Here is a 14983-nt window from a genome sequence, read left to right as displayed (position 1 = left end):
TATATATATATATATATAATGTTATTTGATAATATTAATTATGATTAAAATTACTTTATTGCTTTCGATAAATTTGCGAAAATATAGTTATATCATATTAGAAAAAATGCAAACTTTTCCATTTAAAAAAAAGAGAAAGATAAAATTAAAATAATTCGTTTACAACAATATAAAATATCTTTTTTAATGTATAAACGTAATTTGAGTAAATATATATAAAACAAAATAAAAGTAAAGTAGAATATTACGCGAAAAAGATATGCGGATTATATGGTTGTGCAATGAATACAGACTTACATAAACAGTGCGTAACGAAGAGAAGTTAGATATTTTTCAGTCCGTTCAATCGCGTTAAACTCTATTGTCGCGTTAGATGCTATTGTGCTTAACTCTTTTATTACATCGAGACAACACGTTCATCGTATCATATCATGTATGCTAAAGAAGAATGACGTTACTGGAGGTATTGTTTCTTTCAACATTATAATATCTTATGTAATAACAGGTTGTCAAATTCAATGCTATATTATTTACCTAAATAGACAGAAGAGAGAGAGAGAGAGAGAGAGAGAGAGAAATATTACGAAAGTAAAAATGTGACACGCGCTTATCTAAACACGATCGCGCGCGATTATGCTGATAAAAATAAAAGAAATTTATCTCTTCATAAAACAATATTGTAAAACAGGTCCAACATTCAATCATTTTCCATCAGAACGGTGACGATTTCACAGTGAAAAAAAACATGTCGAATGTATCTGTCTATGTTTTGTTCTCGTTATTAATCGTAAGTGTGTCTTCTCACCGTCTTATTAATAATAACACATCGACAGAAGAAAAATTTACGTACAAAGATGTAGTCACTGCAATGGTAAGATAAATTTCCGAGAATGTATCTAAAATGCTAGTCAAATCTTAGATTATATTCTGAATAAATTATTCATATTATATGTAGATATACAGGGTCCGGCCGAATATGTAAAACCGGGCACGACGTGAGATTCCTTGTGAAAAAATAAACAAAATATATAGAATAAACTTTTTCGATCTTCTGCTTAGTTTCCGAGAAAATTGAGTTTGAAAATCCACTGTGTATGTATGCTGTTGCGGCTAACAAGGGAACCTCTCGAGGTGTTAAATTCTGATTTTAATGAAACTTTGTGAACTTGTAGCTTACATAAAGAGATGAATTTAGAAAATATCAGTTGTGGCTAAAAAACGGTTTGAAGGGGTGAAATCACCTCTTACGTATACAGCGGTTTTCAGCTTTTTCCGTTATATCTCGAAAAATATTCGAGATATAAAAAAATGTTTTATACAAAAGTTTTACAATAAAATTACCTCTATTTAATCACGTCAATGATATTTTTTTAGAATAATTATTTAACAATTTTTTTTTGAAAATTTTAACAAAAAATTGGTAAATAATTGTTTTAAAAACACGAATGAATACAGCTGGTTTTGTTGTAAAACTTTTAAAAACCAATAAAAAATGACGTTTATAGTCAAATACGTTCAAAACTTGCGCAATTTAAACGATTTTAACAAAATAATTAAAATTTATATTTTATTCAGTATTTTTATTTGATCCTTCTTTTTCGTCATAACTGCATTCTTTTTTTCAAAACTATTTTTTGCTGGCTTGAATTTGCACCCAAAATTTTACTATGTTACTAGCTTTATTTTGCGTTGTTTTTAATAATATTGCTTTCCTACAATCCTCGAGTCTGTTAAAATTTACATACTTTTTATTGGGCATGGAAAATTTTCCATTTTCTTCTGGAAAAGTTAGGGAATTTTAAAATTCATTTTTTGTGGCAACCCTATTAATTAGAGAATGTCTAATCTTGACAAATGTACATACATAGGCGGGAAAAAGGCTTTGTTCACATACCGCTCTGCATACAGTGCGAAGAGAAGTCTTTAATTATACCATTCTAAATGTATCATCAATTCGTTCTTTTTTCTTTCTACACGAAGCAAAATTTATCCTCTCTACACAGCCCTCCGTTTACATTGCAAAACAAAATCAATATTGCAAAGTATCATACATACGTATATATAAGCGAGAAGGGAGTTTTATCCTTCTTCTACTCAGGTACGTATATTTGTCAAGGTTAATTTTAACCTTTTTAATAACTTTATTAAAACTGACAATCAATCTATGTAGATATGTTTAAAAAATAGAAAATTTTAATGTAATATTTCTCAGAAACCAAATGTCCGCAAAATGATTCGAAGTGCGTGTGATTTAAAATTCTATGGATTATAATTACCTATATGTAAAAGTTAAAGTGATAGGTACATATAATCTTTTCGAAAGTTTAATCCTTTTTTTTTAATGACTTTTACATACTAGTTATAATTCCTTTAGTTTTTGTTTTTTAAGTAAAACGTAAAAATCCTTCTGACCGGAGATTTTTTGCATACCACTGTATAGTATGCAATAGGGAATCAGATTCGTATTTAAAAATAATTCATCAAAACCATTTCTTCTTTTATTAACGCTGCACCGGTAATGCCGGATCTTTTTTTAAGGTATAGTCGATTTTTTTATTGTGAATCTTAAGAAAATAGATAATGGGGTTTGCGGTATTGCTTCTTAAAAAACTTGATAAATGTTGAGATTATGTATGTACAAGGATCAATTGGAATGTAAAAGAATTTTTTAATTCATTCATATAACTGTTATGAATTTTTAACCAATATCATGTTTTTTTAAAACTCTTATTCGTATTTAAATTTGTAAAAATAAATAAAATACAATTCGGCTTCAATTATGGTAAAAGTTTATTAATGATTTCACAAATATACAACATTTTTTTAGATTTTAGATAATTGTAAACAATAAAAAATCTACTGTAGACCTCAACGATCCGGGTTACAGACAATGATCGAAAATTTTACATTGCCGGTGAAAGGTTAAGAACACGAAAGCGTTTAATTAAAAACTTTCTACGTAACTTTCTTTTTTATAAAGAAATCGTATTAATTTCGTAGGTCACAATTCTATACCGATGTCGTCTAAAAGAATCAGAACTAACTTCACTATTAGGTGGAGATTATAGTGAATTTCTTAGACAAGCGTTCTTTGCTGGAGTACCAGTAGCTTTAATAGGGGAGACAAGTCCTCATTTAAACGCCCTGAAAAAGTTTACTTTAACAAGATATTCCTTCAAGATGTACGTGAGTTACAACTTCATCCATTTTCTTCGGAAATCGCACAACTTCGTGTTAGTAGCATCTTCCCAGCCCATGTTGCGAGCCATTTTGCAGGTGAAAATAATATATTCATGATATAAAACTGTTTTTAAATTCTTATAGAAATTTCACACACATCTTTTCAAAACCTGTATACACGGTCGGTCTAAAAAGTTTCGCGATTGCTTCACGGAGAGAATTTTTTCTTAGAGTTTACCCTGAAAATATGATAGTCGTGGGACAACATTGTATTTTGAAGAATTTTAGTGTAAATCTCTCTCATTCATTAATAAAACTATAATAAAGTATACCATATAAAATATATTAAAATAAGTTTAATTAATTTTACTGAAGTGTATGATAAAAATCTTTAAAATATTGTATTGTATCATAACTACCATATTTTCAAGGTAAATTTTAAAAGAAAATTCTCTCCGTATGGGGTTTAAAAAATTGAAAAAATTTTTTTTATTTTTACATGTTCTACATAATCTCCTTATAACTCAATACATCGACTATAATATTCAACTTATAACTTTTGGAAACTTTTTTATAGGCTTCTTTTAAAATTCTCTTTAATTTTCGCATCTCATATTAGCTTGGATATCCTTTAAATCGTCGTAGCGTTCTCCCTTCATGTGTAATTACTTGAGTTGAAAAAACAGAAAGAAGGCAAACAGAGCTAAATCAAATAACTATGGAGGGTTTTGAAGTACAGGAATTTGTTTTCTTACTAAAAATTGGGTCACAATTCCAGCTGTGTCGTGCAGCAAAAAAATTTCTTTCTCTCCATTGATCTTTACAAAAGGATTCAATATATTCGACCAGACCATTGGTAGGAAAGAGATTTTTTTGCTACACAACAACGCGCCCGCCCTCACGGCTCGAATTGTAATCCAATTTTTAACACGAAAACAAATTCCTGTATATAAAATATTGTATTAATTCTGTATAAGTATTTGATTAATTTAGATTTTCTTGTTGGAAGCAAATCTTTCTCTAAAAATTTGACTTTTTTCATAAGAATATTAACATTACAAAGGGATACTCTCGAGGGGTAACCACTAGCTGAAATATTGTCCCACAAGTTACATGACATCATATGATTTCATCTGATTACAAATAATTTTTTTCACTACATATCAAGTCATTTGGTAAAATATACGAATTTATTTAATATTATACAATGATTTATCGTGGTTGCATATGTAATTATCGGATTATACATAGAGATTTCATATGAATTTTATAATGATTTCGAGGACTATGTCCCACGATTACATTAAATGGTTACCCCCTCGGATACTCTTTGGAGAACTGTGTGGCTGAATCATTTTTAACTCTATTGAATTCTCCAAATAAAATATAGTACACAAAACAACATTAAAAAATAGCAGTTTTTGGGTTTGATTTTTTAGACCTTTGCGATGAAAAAAAATATACAAGTAACCTTCAAAAACTAATGAATATCCATTAATTAGAGAATACTCAAAATACTTTGGGTCTAGAGTGATTCTGCTCATCAATCGAAGGTTAATCAACTTTGTTTCTAAGTAAAAATGATATAATAGTTTCGTCGCACCATTCATATTTTCATTACAGAGAACAAAAGATTCACCGTGGGCGAATCCGGATGGATTTTATATTATAGTTGATAGGGAAACTGAAACACGAGGTTGTATAAACGCTCGTTCATTTCTCTGGATGGCATGGAAATATGACTTGCTCTCTGTTATATTTCCATGCATCGATCCACACGAAGGAATTGTGTATTACACATTTAATCCGTATTCTAATAGTACGCCAGCCGATTGGAATGAAGTAGGCCGCATGAAAGGACGAGAGGGCCATCCTTGGATAATGTTGAAAAGAACATTTGAAAAGGGTAACTCATTTACGTCTGATGAAACACATTATAAACGAATTAATTTTTGAGTTTTCTAATGTAAAAGGAAATTTTATCTTTATTTATATTATATAAATTTTATTTAAAACATTCTTTAAGATATTACGTTATCCTATAACACATTATTAATTACATTCGAGTGTTACGAACATATGTTAAATACATATATTAAATACATAATGATTTGAAATTTTAATTAAACTTAAAAAGACTTAAAATGTTACGATATTAAAAAAAATAATTATAGCATCATAAGATCTAATACATGTTTCCAAATAGATGTATTAAAAAATAAACTTTATTAGAATTAAATAAAAACTAATAAGCAATAATGTTCCAAGACCAAAAAAATTACTAATATTGTTTGTACTATTCTGCATTTTGAAGCACAAGCTATTTTTAAAGAATTTATACGACAATTATTGTTTTTTTAGAAACAGACGAGATGTGCAAAAATCTGAATTTCGATAAAACGATAACTTTGCAAGGCTATAAAGTCCGATTGAACGCCGTCGAAATGGAACCGTATATAAAAATCGATTCGAGTTTATCGGATGAAGAAAAATTTCGCGGCGATGATAGCGAAATCATCAAGATATTATTATACAAATTGAAAGCGTCTCTGTCAATCAAGATTTATAACGGCAGTATCTACGGACTCGGCGGTATAGGACCGAATGGTACTCTAGAGGGTTTGATGGCTCCTCTGAGCGACGGCAAAATAGACATTGGCATGAATACGAGACGCTTGTTTATATTGTGGAAAGCCAGGTAAGACAATAATAAATGAATTAGAAAGGGGGAGATCTGCAAAGGAGGATGTTAAGTTACGGCCGTTTTTCGGCCAAAATGAAAAAGTTCCGAGATATACATACAAATTATATATCATATTAAACAGCTACTTAAGTGAAGTCGAATGGTACATCGCTTATCTTGGGGAAATGTCAAGAACATGGAAGAAATCGTGATCAAAACAAATAAATCTATCATATTTATGCTATCACATTTTTTGAAAAAATAAAAAAAAAGTAAAACAAGAATTGAGTAATAAGGATTGCATTATTTATAAAAGCTTCTTTTTGAGAAGAGAAATTCTGCAAGATGTACAATTTGACTTCATAATTGTATGACGCAATAAGATAAAACTACTATATATTCACTGTAGCATAACTTTGTTATAATCTCTATACGTATACCAAAGGCGTAGTAGGAATAGAATATGCAGGCATATTACTAGACGCTTTTAACGCTTGTGGAATCATTTCATCCTTATTGTTTAACAAAAAGTAAGAACAAATGATGGTCGCAAGCATTATGAGCGTCAATTAGAAAACAGCTGTAATAAAACATGAAAAGCGACATTATTGCTTTTTTTTTTAATACTTTTAATACCTTCGGTATACGTTACTATTGTCCTGAAAAAATGTGTAGTATTTATTTAAAAAATTCCATGTAATCTTTTTCATATCTAAATCTCGGAATTTCAGGCGAATTTTCCTATAATTCTAATGTTCCCCAAGATAAACGATATATCATTTTAATCCGCTTGAGTAGCCGTTTAATATGATATATAATTCGTATATCTTCGATTTTTATTTTGGCCGAAAAATGGCCCTAACTTAACATTCTCCTTTGATTTGTCTTTATCATTTGAAAAAAAAAGTCGGATTTTATGAATTCGAATCTAAGATAGAACTCTATTATGTCAAGTTTACGAGAAAATCGGGTCAAAATTTTTGAAATTTTATAGCTGACTATCGTCCGACGCCATCGTAATATAATATCTCATAATAAATATTAAACATTAATGTAGAATAATATTTAATAAATAATAATAATAATAATAATAATAATAAATAACATTTATCTTTCAGATACACATATCCCCATCTAAGAACAGGTATCTGTGTGATAGCACAACCACGTTCAAAAGTCTCCCAATATACCAAGCTGATAAAGTTTATGTCACCAGAAGTGATAGTAGGAATAGTCATAATGTGTCTGTTGGCTTATGTACTATTCACGAAGAGCGAGGGGTACATAAAAGCCAGCTTACAGGTGATAAGACTTGTGATCTGCGTGGGAATTCTACATCCGCCAAAAATTAATTCCACCAGAATTTTTGTATGCATGATATTAATTTTGTTCCTCAACATAAACGCTTTATTCCAAAGCCACCTGTCGGCATTGCTCACCGTGCCTATTTATTACCGCGATATTGACACCATAGAAAGTCTTAAGGTAATAATAAAGTTTTATTTTATTGTTCGCTTTTCACATACACGACGACAAATCTAAATATTTATTTTTATTCATATTATTTATAATCAACATAAACTAAACGAAAACAGAGTCGTCTTTTCCCATCTTTTGTGAGGTAGATACGGAGTTCTGCAAAAGAATAGTGAATGTCGAATGATATATCTTTAAATAAAAAAGAGAAGGTTTTGAAGCTAATGGCTTTAATAATTTTGTTTTTATTTTATTACAACTTCAATTGTTTTAAATTTTATTTAACACACGCAAATCCCTTTAACACAATAATAAAAACTATTTTCCTCTTAAAATAAAATTACTGATGCTTGATAGCACGGTATCACTAATCGATAATACGTGATATGTGTGTATGTAGATATTTATTTATATATTTGATACACACACACACACACATATATATGTATTAAATATATTATAATGCATTTGATACATATATATAAACATATATATTAAATGTAGTACAATATGTTTGATATTTGAACTATATTTATCTCTTTTTACAGAAATCCGGATACATTATATACGGACCGCGTCAATTCAAATTATTATTGAACGATACTGTACTGGAATCGCGCTACGTGGAGGTCACGTATAAAGAATGCAAGGAATTCGTAGAGAATTCGACGAACGCTGCGTGCTTGGGGGACTGTCACCACTTGCACTACAGAATTAAGGGCCAAGACCTTATTAAATCGAGAATACTGTTAGAGTTGACAAAATCGTATGTCACTCGCGAAGATTGGCCATTGTACCAACGGGTGAACAATATTATTCGACACATGACGCAGGCCGGCTTAATCGTAAAATCCCGAGCTGACTCTGTCATGGAAATTAGACGCGAGAGATTCAGCAGGAATCATACAAAGAAAAAAGACTTTAAAGTGATGTTACTGAAGCAGCTTGCGTTCAGCTTTTATTTTCTCATCATGGGATATACTTGCGCCACTATAGTCTTCATATTGGAATTGATAATTGGTCAATCGGTTTCTAGATCTGAGAACCAAATAGGAATCAAAAAGAGTACAGGAAAGAAACTAAAAACTAGCCAAACAACGAAATCCCGGAAATGTTAGCTTGGAATTAATAAAGCGATTTTATGCAAATTTTATTTGAAGCTTTTTTTTTATAGATTGAATCTTGCGAAAAAAATAATAAAATTATGTAGTGCACACTTCACGAAATGTTTAACTATTATTAATTATGTAGTGTAATATAGCATCTTCTTTTATCGAATCATTGAAACTTGTATTAAAATAATTTCTTCAACTTGTAAGCGAATTTTATTCGAAAAATATAATTCTCATACATGCATCGAAATCACATCTGATTATCTTCCTCTACTGCATTTATTTAGCACTATCTAATATCTAGTCCAAGATCTTCAAAATATGTTTAAAATACAAATTTGTAATATTAATGATATTATATAATATAATACTTGTATAAAAAAAGAAAATTTATAATATATGAAATAATAATTTAGGAACATTATATTTAAATAAAATAGAAATAGTCGGTATATGAAATCAATATACAATATACGAAAGAATATACTTTATTTTAATAAACTTAATTATATTCATAACGTTATGTAACAATACAATATTATGTTGAAAGAATAGAGTGTAAAATTTTATCATTTATAAAAATAATATTGCATATCTCCATTTCAATTTTCTAAAATATGATATACACCTTTTTATTACCTTATTATATACCTTAGAACATATTATTTGAGTAATCACAAATAAAAATTACAAGGCAATAAGCATAAGAATCAATCAACAATTTTCTAAAAAAAAATTGACCTAATTGTACGCTTATTATTGTCATTTATTAGATCTTCTGGCATTTAACAATAATTATTTAAAAAATTATTTATTTTGCAGCAGCAAATCCCACTTGATTGTTCCTCATATCGAACTCCGTATAGTACCGACGAAGAAATGCATTACCTAAAATCCACACCGGACTGTTCTCATACAAAACCGTATCCTTAAATGCGCTCATACATATAGTTTGATTATATCGTTTGATCTATAACAAATTGAATGCCGCATAATATGTTTCTATTCTAAAATTTACAATGTCATTTGACGATGTTTACCTTAATAACATAATCTTCACTAGTAAGTTCGAATGGTTTACCACCTAAGTCGAAGTAGATACTGGGCAAATTATAAATCTTGCCGCACTTTATCTTTAAACAAAGCTTAATGTTAGCAAATATTTATTAGTATATTTTAGTAATTTATTTAATATTGTTACAAAAGAACCACTGCAGAGTTATCTATTATTTACAATTGTTACTCTATTAATTTCAAGTCCTATGTATCTGTTAATAGCTTCGATTTCCCTTGACGGTCCAATTATGTAGGAAGTGCTTGTGTCGACGATAGCTTCACAATTACATAAGGATATATTGCTATGTCCTATATAAATTCTAAAATATGATAGCATTAACAAATAACTGACATATAATTCGCGTATTGACATACGTGTACTTTAGAAAATAATAACCGATTTATCTTAAAGTGCCAGTATCCATCGTTGGTAACAGGAACATACGTAAGCTCGCCATCGTAAAGATCGGGGTCAGAGCCACCGATTATTAATTCACTATCAACTGGTGAAGAATATCTGTACAGATTATATATTTTTTAATATAAAATAATATTTTCTAATATAGAAAGACCGTCAATTGTTTAAGTAAAAAATTTTTAGATAGGCGTAGCGCGCGCGCGCGCACACACACACACACACACATATATACAAAAAGATACATGCCGCTTTAGATAGAAACTAAAAACGGGTCTCGATAACAAATTTTGTTGATTCATGTTTGTAAGAACAGGAATCGTTCCTTCAGCAGTTCTTATGGGGTAACACATTCCTAAGATACCATCGTATTCCACCGAATGAGAACTATATCGCTGTATCCTTGTTGCTTCCACAAATATTTGATGTGGAACGTTAAGACCCGCAATCTACACAAAATTGATATTTTTTTTTAAAGGAAATTTTTGTAGATTATAATTGAGATGAAATCGAACTACTTGCTTGATGACTCACATTCATTGTATCACAAGATAAATATCCAGACAAATCACCACTATTGTATTCAATATCCACTGGAGTATCATCTTGTACGTATGTGTTCGATTTAATTCCGTCATATTTATTATATTTGTCTATAAAAAATAGTTCGTTAAAATATATCAGTTAATACAACAGCTTCCAAATATTAATATTTCTTCATTCATTTAAATATATTTATATTTAACAATAATTTATTAATTTAAATTATTATTAAATTCTATTATTTTTTTTAATAATTTAAACTTAACAATAGCGTACTCTTTATTCATTTAAATATATGTATATTTAACGATAGTTTAAATCAAATATATTTATATTTATATTTTTTGCTACAACGCATGAATTGTATTAAATATTATTTGTACCTTTAGAATAAGCGTAATATATAAAATAAGCTGTATGTAAATGTGAAACTTATATTTCTATATATAATATTTATTTACTCAGTGACTTTAAATTGTGAAACTTTAAAACTTTAAATTTTAAACATTAAAAAAATTTAACTTGAAATATGTATGAAAGAGACATAATTCTACTACATTATTCCTATTATACACTTCTACTTTACTTACATCAATCAATAAAATAAAAAAAGCAATTAAAATTATTCTCATATGTGAGACAAATATAATATTATTAAATATAAACATATTTGTATAAATACTATAAACAATATGCCAAATAAATAAATAACGTTGTATAATACGTACAGCAAGTAGAGAAATCATCGCAATTTATAGATGGTACCCAGAAATGTGGAGAACTAGTGGCGAAAAGTACTTTAAATTCCTGTGGTGGAGTTCCAATTGAGATAATGCCATAGTATGCAGAATCTATATCATTAATCAAATATTCTCTTACAACGCTAAAAGCCGAACGACTCCATCGATGATCGATGCCAATTGATCTTCGAGTAGAATTTGTTTTGTGCAGTGGAATTCTTGAAGCAACATAAAGAAAACTCAATTATGTTAAACAATATAATATATTATAGAACCGTATATGTGTTAACACAAACTATAGAAATCAAAGCCTTAAACGGTCTAGCTAGATCTTAAATGCTTGTATGATTCTTGTGTGAATTTATACTACATATATCAATTATATTATACGTATAAATGTACCATACATACATGAATATACGAGTACCGTATAACGTATGTAGAACTTTCGGACAAATCGATTGGTTATCTTCAAATACTTTTTAAAAGTATAAATAAAGCTTCAACACACATATATTTTGGTATTAAAAAATAAATACTGTATGTTTATTTATGTATCATATGATGTTTAGCTATTCTAGCCCGGATCTACAATCAGTTTTTAAGCCTTAAGTCACAAGAAATGGACAAATCATAGTGAATAATTTTCCTGGTATTCAACTGTAATTGGACAATTTCTTATGCCTTAAGGCTTAATACATTTATTGTAGATCCGGACTTAAATGTGAATTACTTTTTTGTAACGTTAATATTGTTCAAGACATGATGAAAAATGCAAGTCTCAAAGGAATCTTCAGAAACATTTCATTATATTTCTGACACATAATGTATATTTTTCTACAAATTTATTCTGATTATTGCATTTATCTAAAATCAAACGTTTGTTTGATATGCTCACCTTAGCAATTTCGCGTTGATCAGCACAAAAAGTATCGCAATCATCACAAAAAGTCGAAACATGTTCCCCGAATTTCCTGAATATTAAAAATATAAAAATCAACCAGATTTTAGAAGCGTTGTAATTCTTATTCGTGAATCAGTTTAATTGAAACACACAGAGAAAAAGAGCACAATCAACCATTAGCACTCCATCAATGCCGTTTCTATACGAACTTACGTACCTTGTGTTTATAAGAATAACAACAAAGAGTGAAAAGCGTTCTGAAAGTGATCCCAACAGTTCTTTTCACTAAACTGGTCTCAATTTAAAAAAAAATTATGTTTCGCGAATACGCGTAGATACGACATATTCAAATAAATTCAACGATTAACAAAAAAGATATAAAATTAATCTTCAAAAATATTTATTATTCGTCTTCATAAGATGAGTTTATATAAGCAATAATATAATGCTTTATTACATACATACATACTTAAATAGTTGTGTATTATGAAAAGAATGTATAGGTACTTTATTATAATAGACTTAATCATATTCATAATATTATGTAACAATATAATATTATATTGAAATAATAGGATGTTCTAAATCATTAGAGTAAAAATAATGATGTTGCACATCTCTGTCCTAATTTTCTAAAATACAACATACGTATTTATCTAACTGTATCGCTTAGGTAATTGTAAATAAGAATTACAAGATAACACCCATAAGAATCAAGGATAAATGCTTTAAAAAAAACTTCTAATTATTGTCATTTAAATCTTCTGTCATTTAACAGTAACATTTTAAGAAATTATTTATCTTATATAGGCGAATCCCATTCGATTTTTCCTCATGTCAAATTTTATATAATACCGACGGAGAAATAGACTGCCTAAAACCCATGTTGGACCGTCTTTATCCGAAATGTTATTATCTTCGAAGGGGCTTATACACGATGTGTCATAGCTTAACGTAGACTGTAATGAATTGAATACGTTATGATGTTTCTATTCTAAAGCAAATTTAAAACGTTATCTGGAAACACGGTAGTGTCTCGGCGTTATTTAACAATATTTACCTTAATCATATAGTCTTCGCTAGTGAGTTCGAATACTTTTCCACCTATGATAAAATAGAGATCGGGCAACTTATAAATCATTTTACAGTCCACCTTCAAACAAAACTAAGTATTATCAATTCATATCTATTAATATAACCAGTAATATACAAACATTTTTTATTAATTTATGTCAGTGGTTTATTTTATTAGTATCATTAAAAGAGAATTACTACTGCAAGAAGTGTCATCTGTTACTTACAATTCCTGGATTGTTAGGACTAATAGTTCTGATATATTTATTAATAACTGCGATAGCCGATGGCGGTCCAGATATCCGGGGTTTGCTCGAATCGATAATAGCTTGACAATCATTCTCGCATAAGATATTATTTCCTAGTTGAACTCTAAAGTACACGATAGCATTAACAATTAACTAGCATATAGTCCGTGATTAACATATGTAAGTGTAATTTAGAAAATAATCACGTACTTATTCATGTTAAATTGCCAGTATCCTTTGCGAGTAACATTAACATTCGTTAATTGGCCTACATAAAGACTGCTATCGATATCACCAAGTATCAGCTCACCAACTATTTCAGATGTAAAGAATCTATAAAAATTATACATTATTTAATAAAATTAGTCAAATAAACGAGCAATTAATTGGATCAAAGATTAAAACTAGTTTATTGAAACATTAACAAAGAATTAATTCAGTAATTCATTAATAATTTATGTATGGAATGTTTCAACTATATTAAGTCTTCTTGAGCCAAATAATTAAGATAAAGCAGGTATAATCAATATAGCCAAGAAGAAAATTGAAAAATGCAAATAAGTAACTAAACTAACAATAAGTAACTAAAATACGTATATACACGTCTATGTTTGTATAACATAGTACATAAACGAAAATTATTGCGCTGAATATAATAACCTATGTGCGATTGTCACAGCTAAACAGTGTTATAACTACCTTGTTCTACTTTACAATAAGAAATAAATTAAAAGTTTAGAAACAAAAATTGAATACATGAAATTCCTACAAATTAAAACGTTGGAAAAGTCGATATTATAATAAAGATAAAAATCTACCATGAAGCCACATCATAGGTTGGAGTTAATAACACATTAAACAATATATTTTTTAATATGGAAAAAGCAATATTTCTAATGTGGAAAAACAAATTGTTTAAGTAAAAAAATTTTGTCAATTAAATCTCTTAACATTTAACGGTAACTTCCTGAGAAGACATTAATATAGACGCACGTGGCGTATACCAAAAATACATACTCTCTTTTCATATAGATACTAAAAACAGGTCGCAACAACAGGCCTTGTTGAACCATGTTATTAAGAAAGGGAATTCCTGTAATAGCTGATGTGGAATAACCCATTCCCACGACTCCTTGATAATTCGGAGAAAACGGAAATTTTCGCCGTTCATAGCTTATGGCTTCTCCGAATGTCTGATTTTGAATAGCAATTAGGCTATTAAAATCGAACTACACAAAATTAATATGTTTTTAAGAAAACTTTTATAGATTAAAATTGTGGTTAAGTGAAATTTGGTTGACTCACATACGCTACATCAGTACATAAATATCCGGAGATAGTATCACCATCGTATTCAATATCGAATAAAGTATTACTTGGTATGTATGTCGTTGATTGGCTAGCATCATAATTTTTCTTTGATTCTGAGCCTATAAAAAGAAGTTCTTAAAAATATATCAGTTAATAGAGAGAGAGAGAGGGGGGGGAGAGAGAGAGAGACGCCAAAAATTAATTTTACTCTGCTAATTTAATTATATGTATTTTTAATAAT

The 14983-nt window shown here is 29.0% G+C and overlaps 3 protein-coding genes across 3 annotated transcripts; 1 reads left to right on the top strand and 2 right to left on the bottom strand.

Annotated features, from left to right (window-relative positions):
- Positions 1-2580: 2580 nt before the first annotated feature.
- LOC108768711 (uncharacterized) lies at positions 2581-8457 on the top strand. The gene is made up of 6 exons (XM_018519247.1): positions 2581-2592; positions 3001-3276; positions 4804-5086; positions 5548-5878; positions 6982-7348; positions 7888-8457. The coding sequence occupies exons 1-6, from the start codon at positions 2581-2583 to the stop codon at positions 8455-8457; spliced, it is 1839 nt and encodes a 612-aa protein (XP_018374749.1).
- An 805-nt stretch (positions 8458-9262) lies between these two features.
- LOC108768786 (lysosomal aspartic protease) lies at positions 9263-12165 on the bottom strand. Its single transcript, XM_018519352.1, has 8 exons — positions 12104-12165; positions 11194-11423; positions 10457-10575; positions 10172-10371; positions 9905-10024; positions 9686-9827; positions 9492-9584; positions 9263-9421 (listed from the first exon to the last, which is right to left on the bottom strand). The coding sequence occupies exons 1-8, from the start codon at positions 12163-12165 to the stop codon at positions 9263-9265; spliced, it is 1125 nt and encodes a 374-aa protein (XP_018374854.1).
- A 741-nt stretch (positions 12166-12906) lies between these two features.
- On the bottom strand, positions 12907-14861 carry LOC108768710 (lysosomal aspartic protease; the record flags this gene model as incomplete). Its single annotated transcript, XM_018519246.1, has 6 exons — positions 12907-13068; positions 13170-13262; positions 13411-13555; positions 13642-13764; positions 14449-14660; positions 14737-14861. Coding segments are annotated over 6 exons (860 nt in total), but the record flags the coding sequence as incomplete, so codon positions are not given.
- Between the last annotated feature and the right edge of the window lie 122 nt (positions 14862-14983).

Source organism: Trachymyrmex cornetzi, unplaced genomic scaffold (genome assembly GCF_001594075.2).
Source record: "Trachymyrmex cornetzi isolate Tcor2-1 unplaced genomic scaffold, Tcor1.1 scaffold83, whole genome shotgun sequence".
Classification (NCBI taxonomy): Eukaryota; Metazoa; Arthropoda; class Insecta; order Hymenoptera; family Formicidae; genus Trachymyrmex; species Trachymyrmex cornetzi.
The sequence above is the reverse complement of the archived record's forward strand: the minus strand, read 5'-3'. Positions and strand labels throughout refer to the sequence as shown.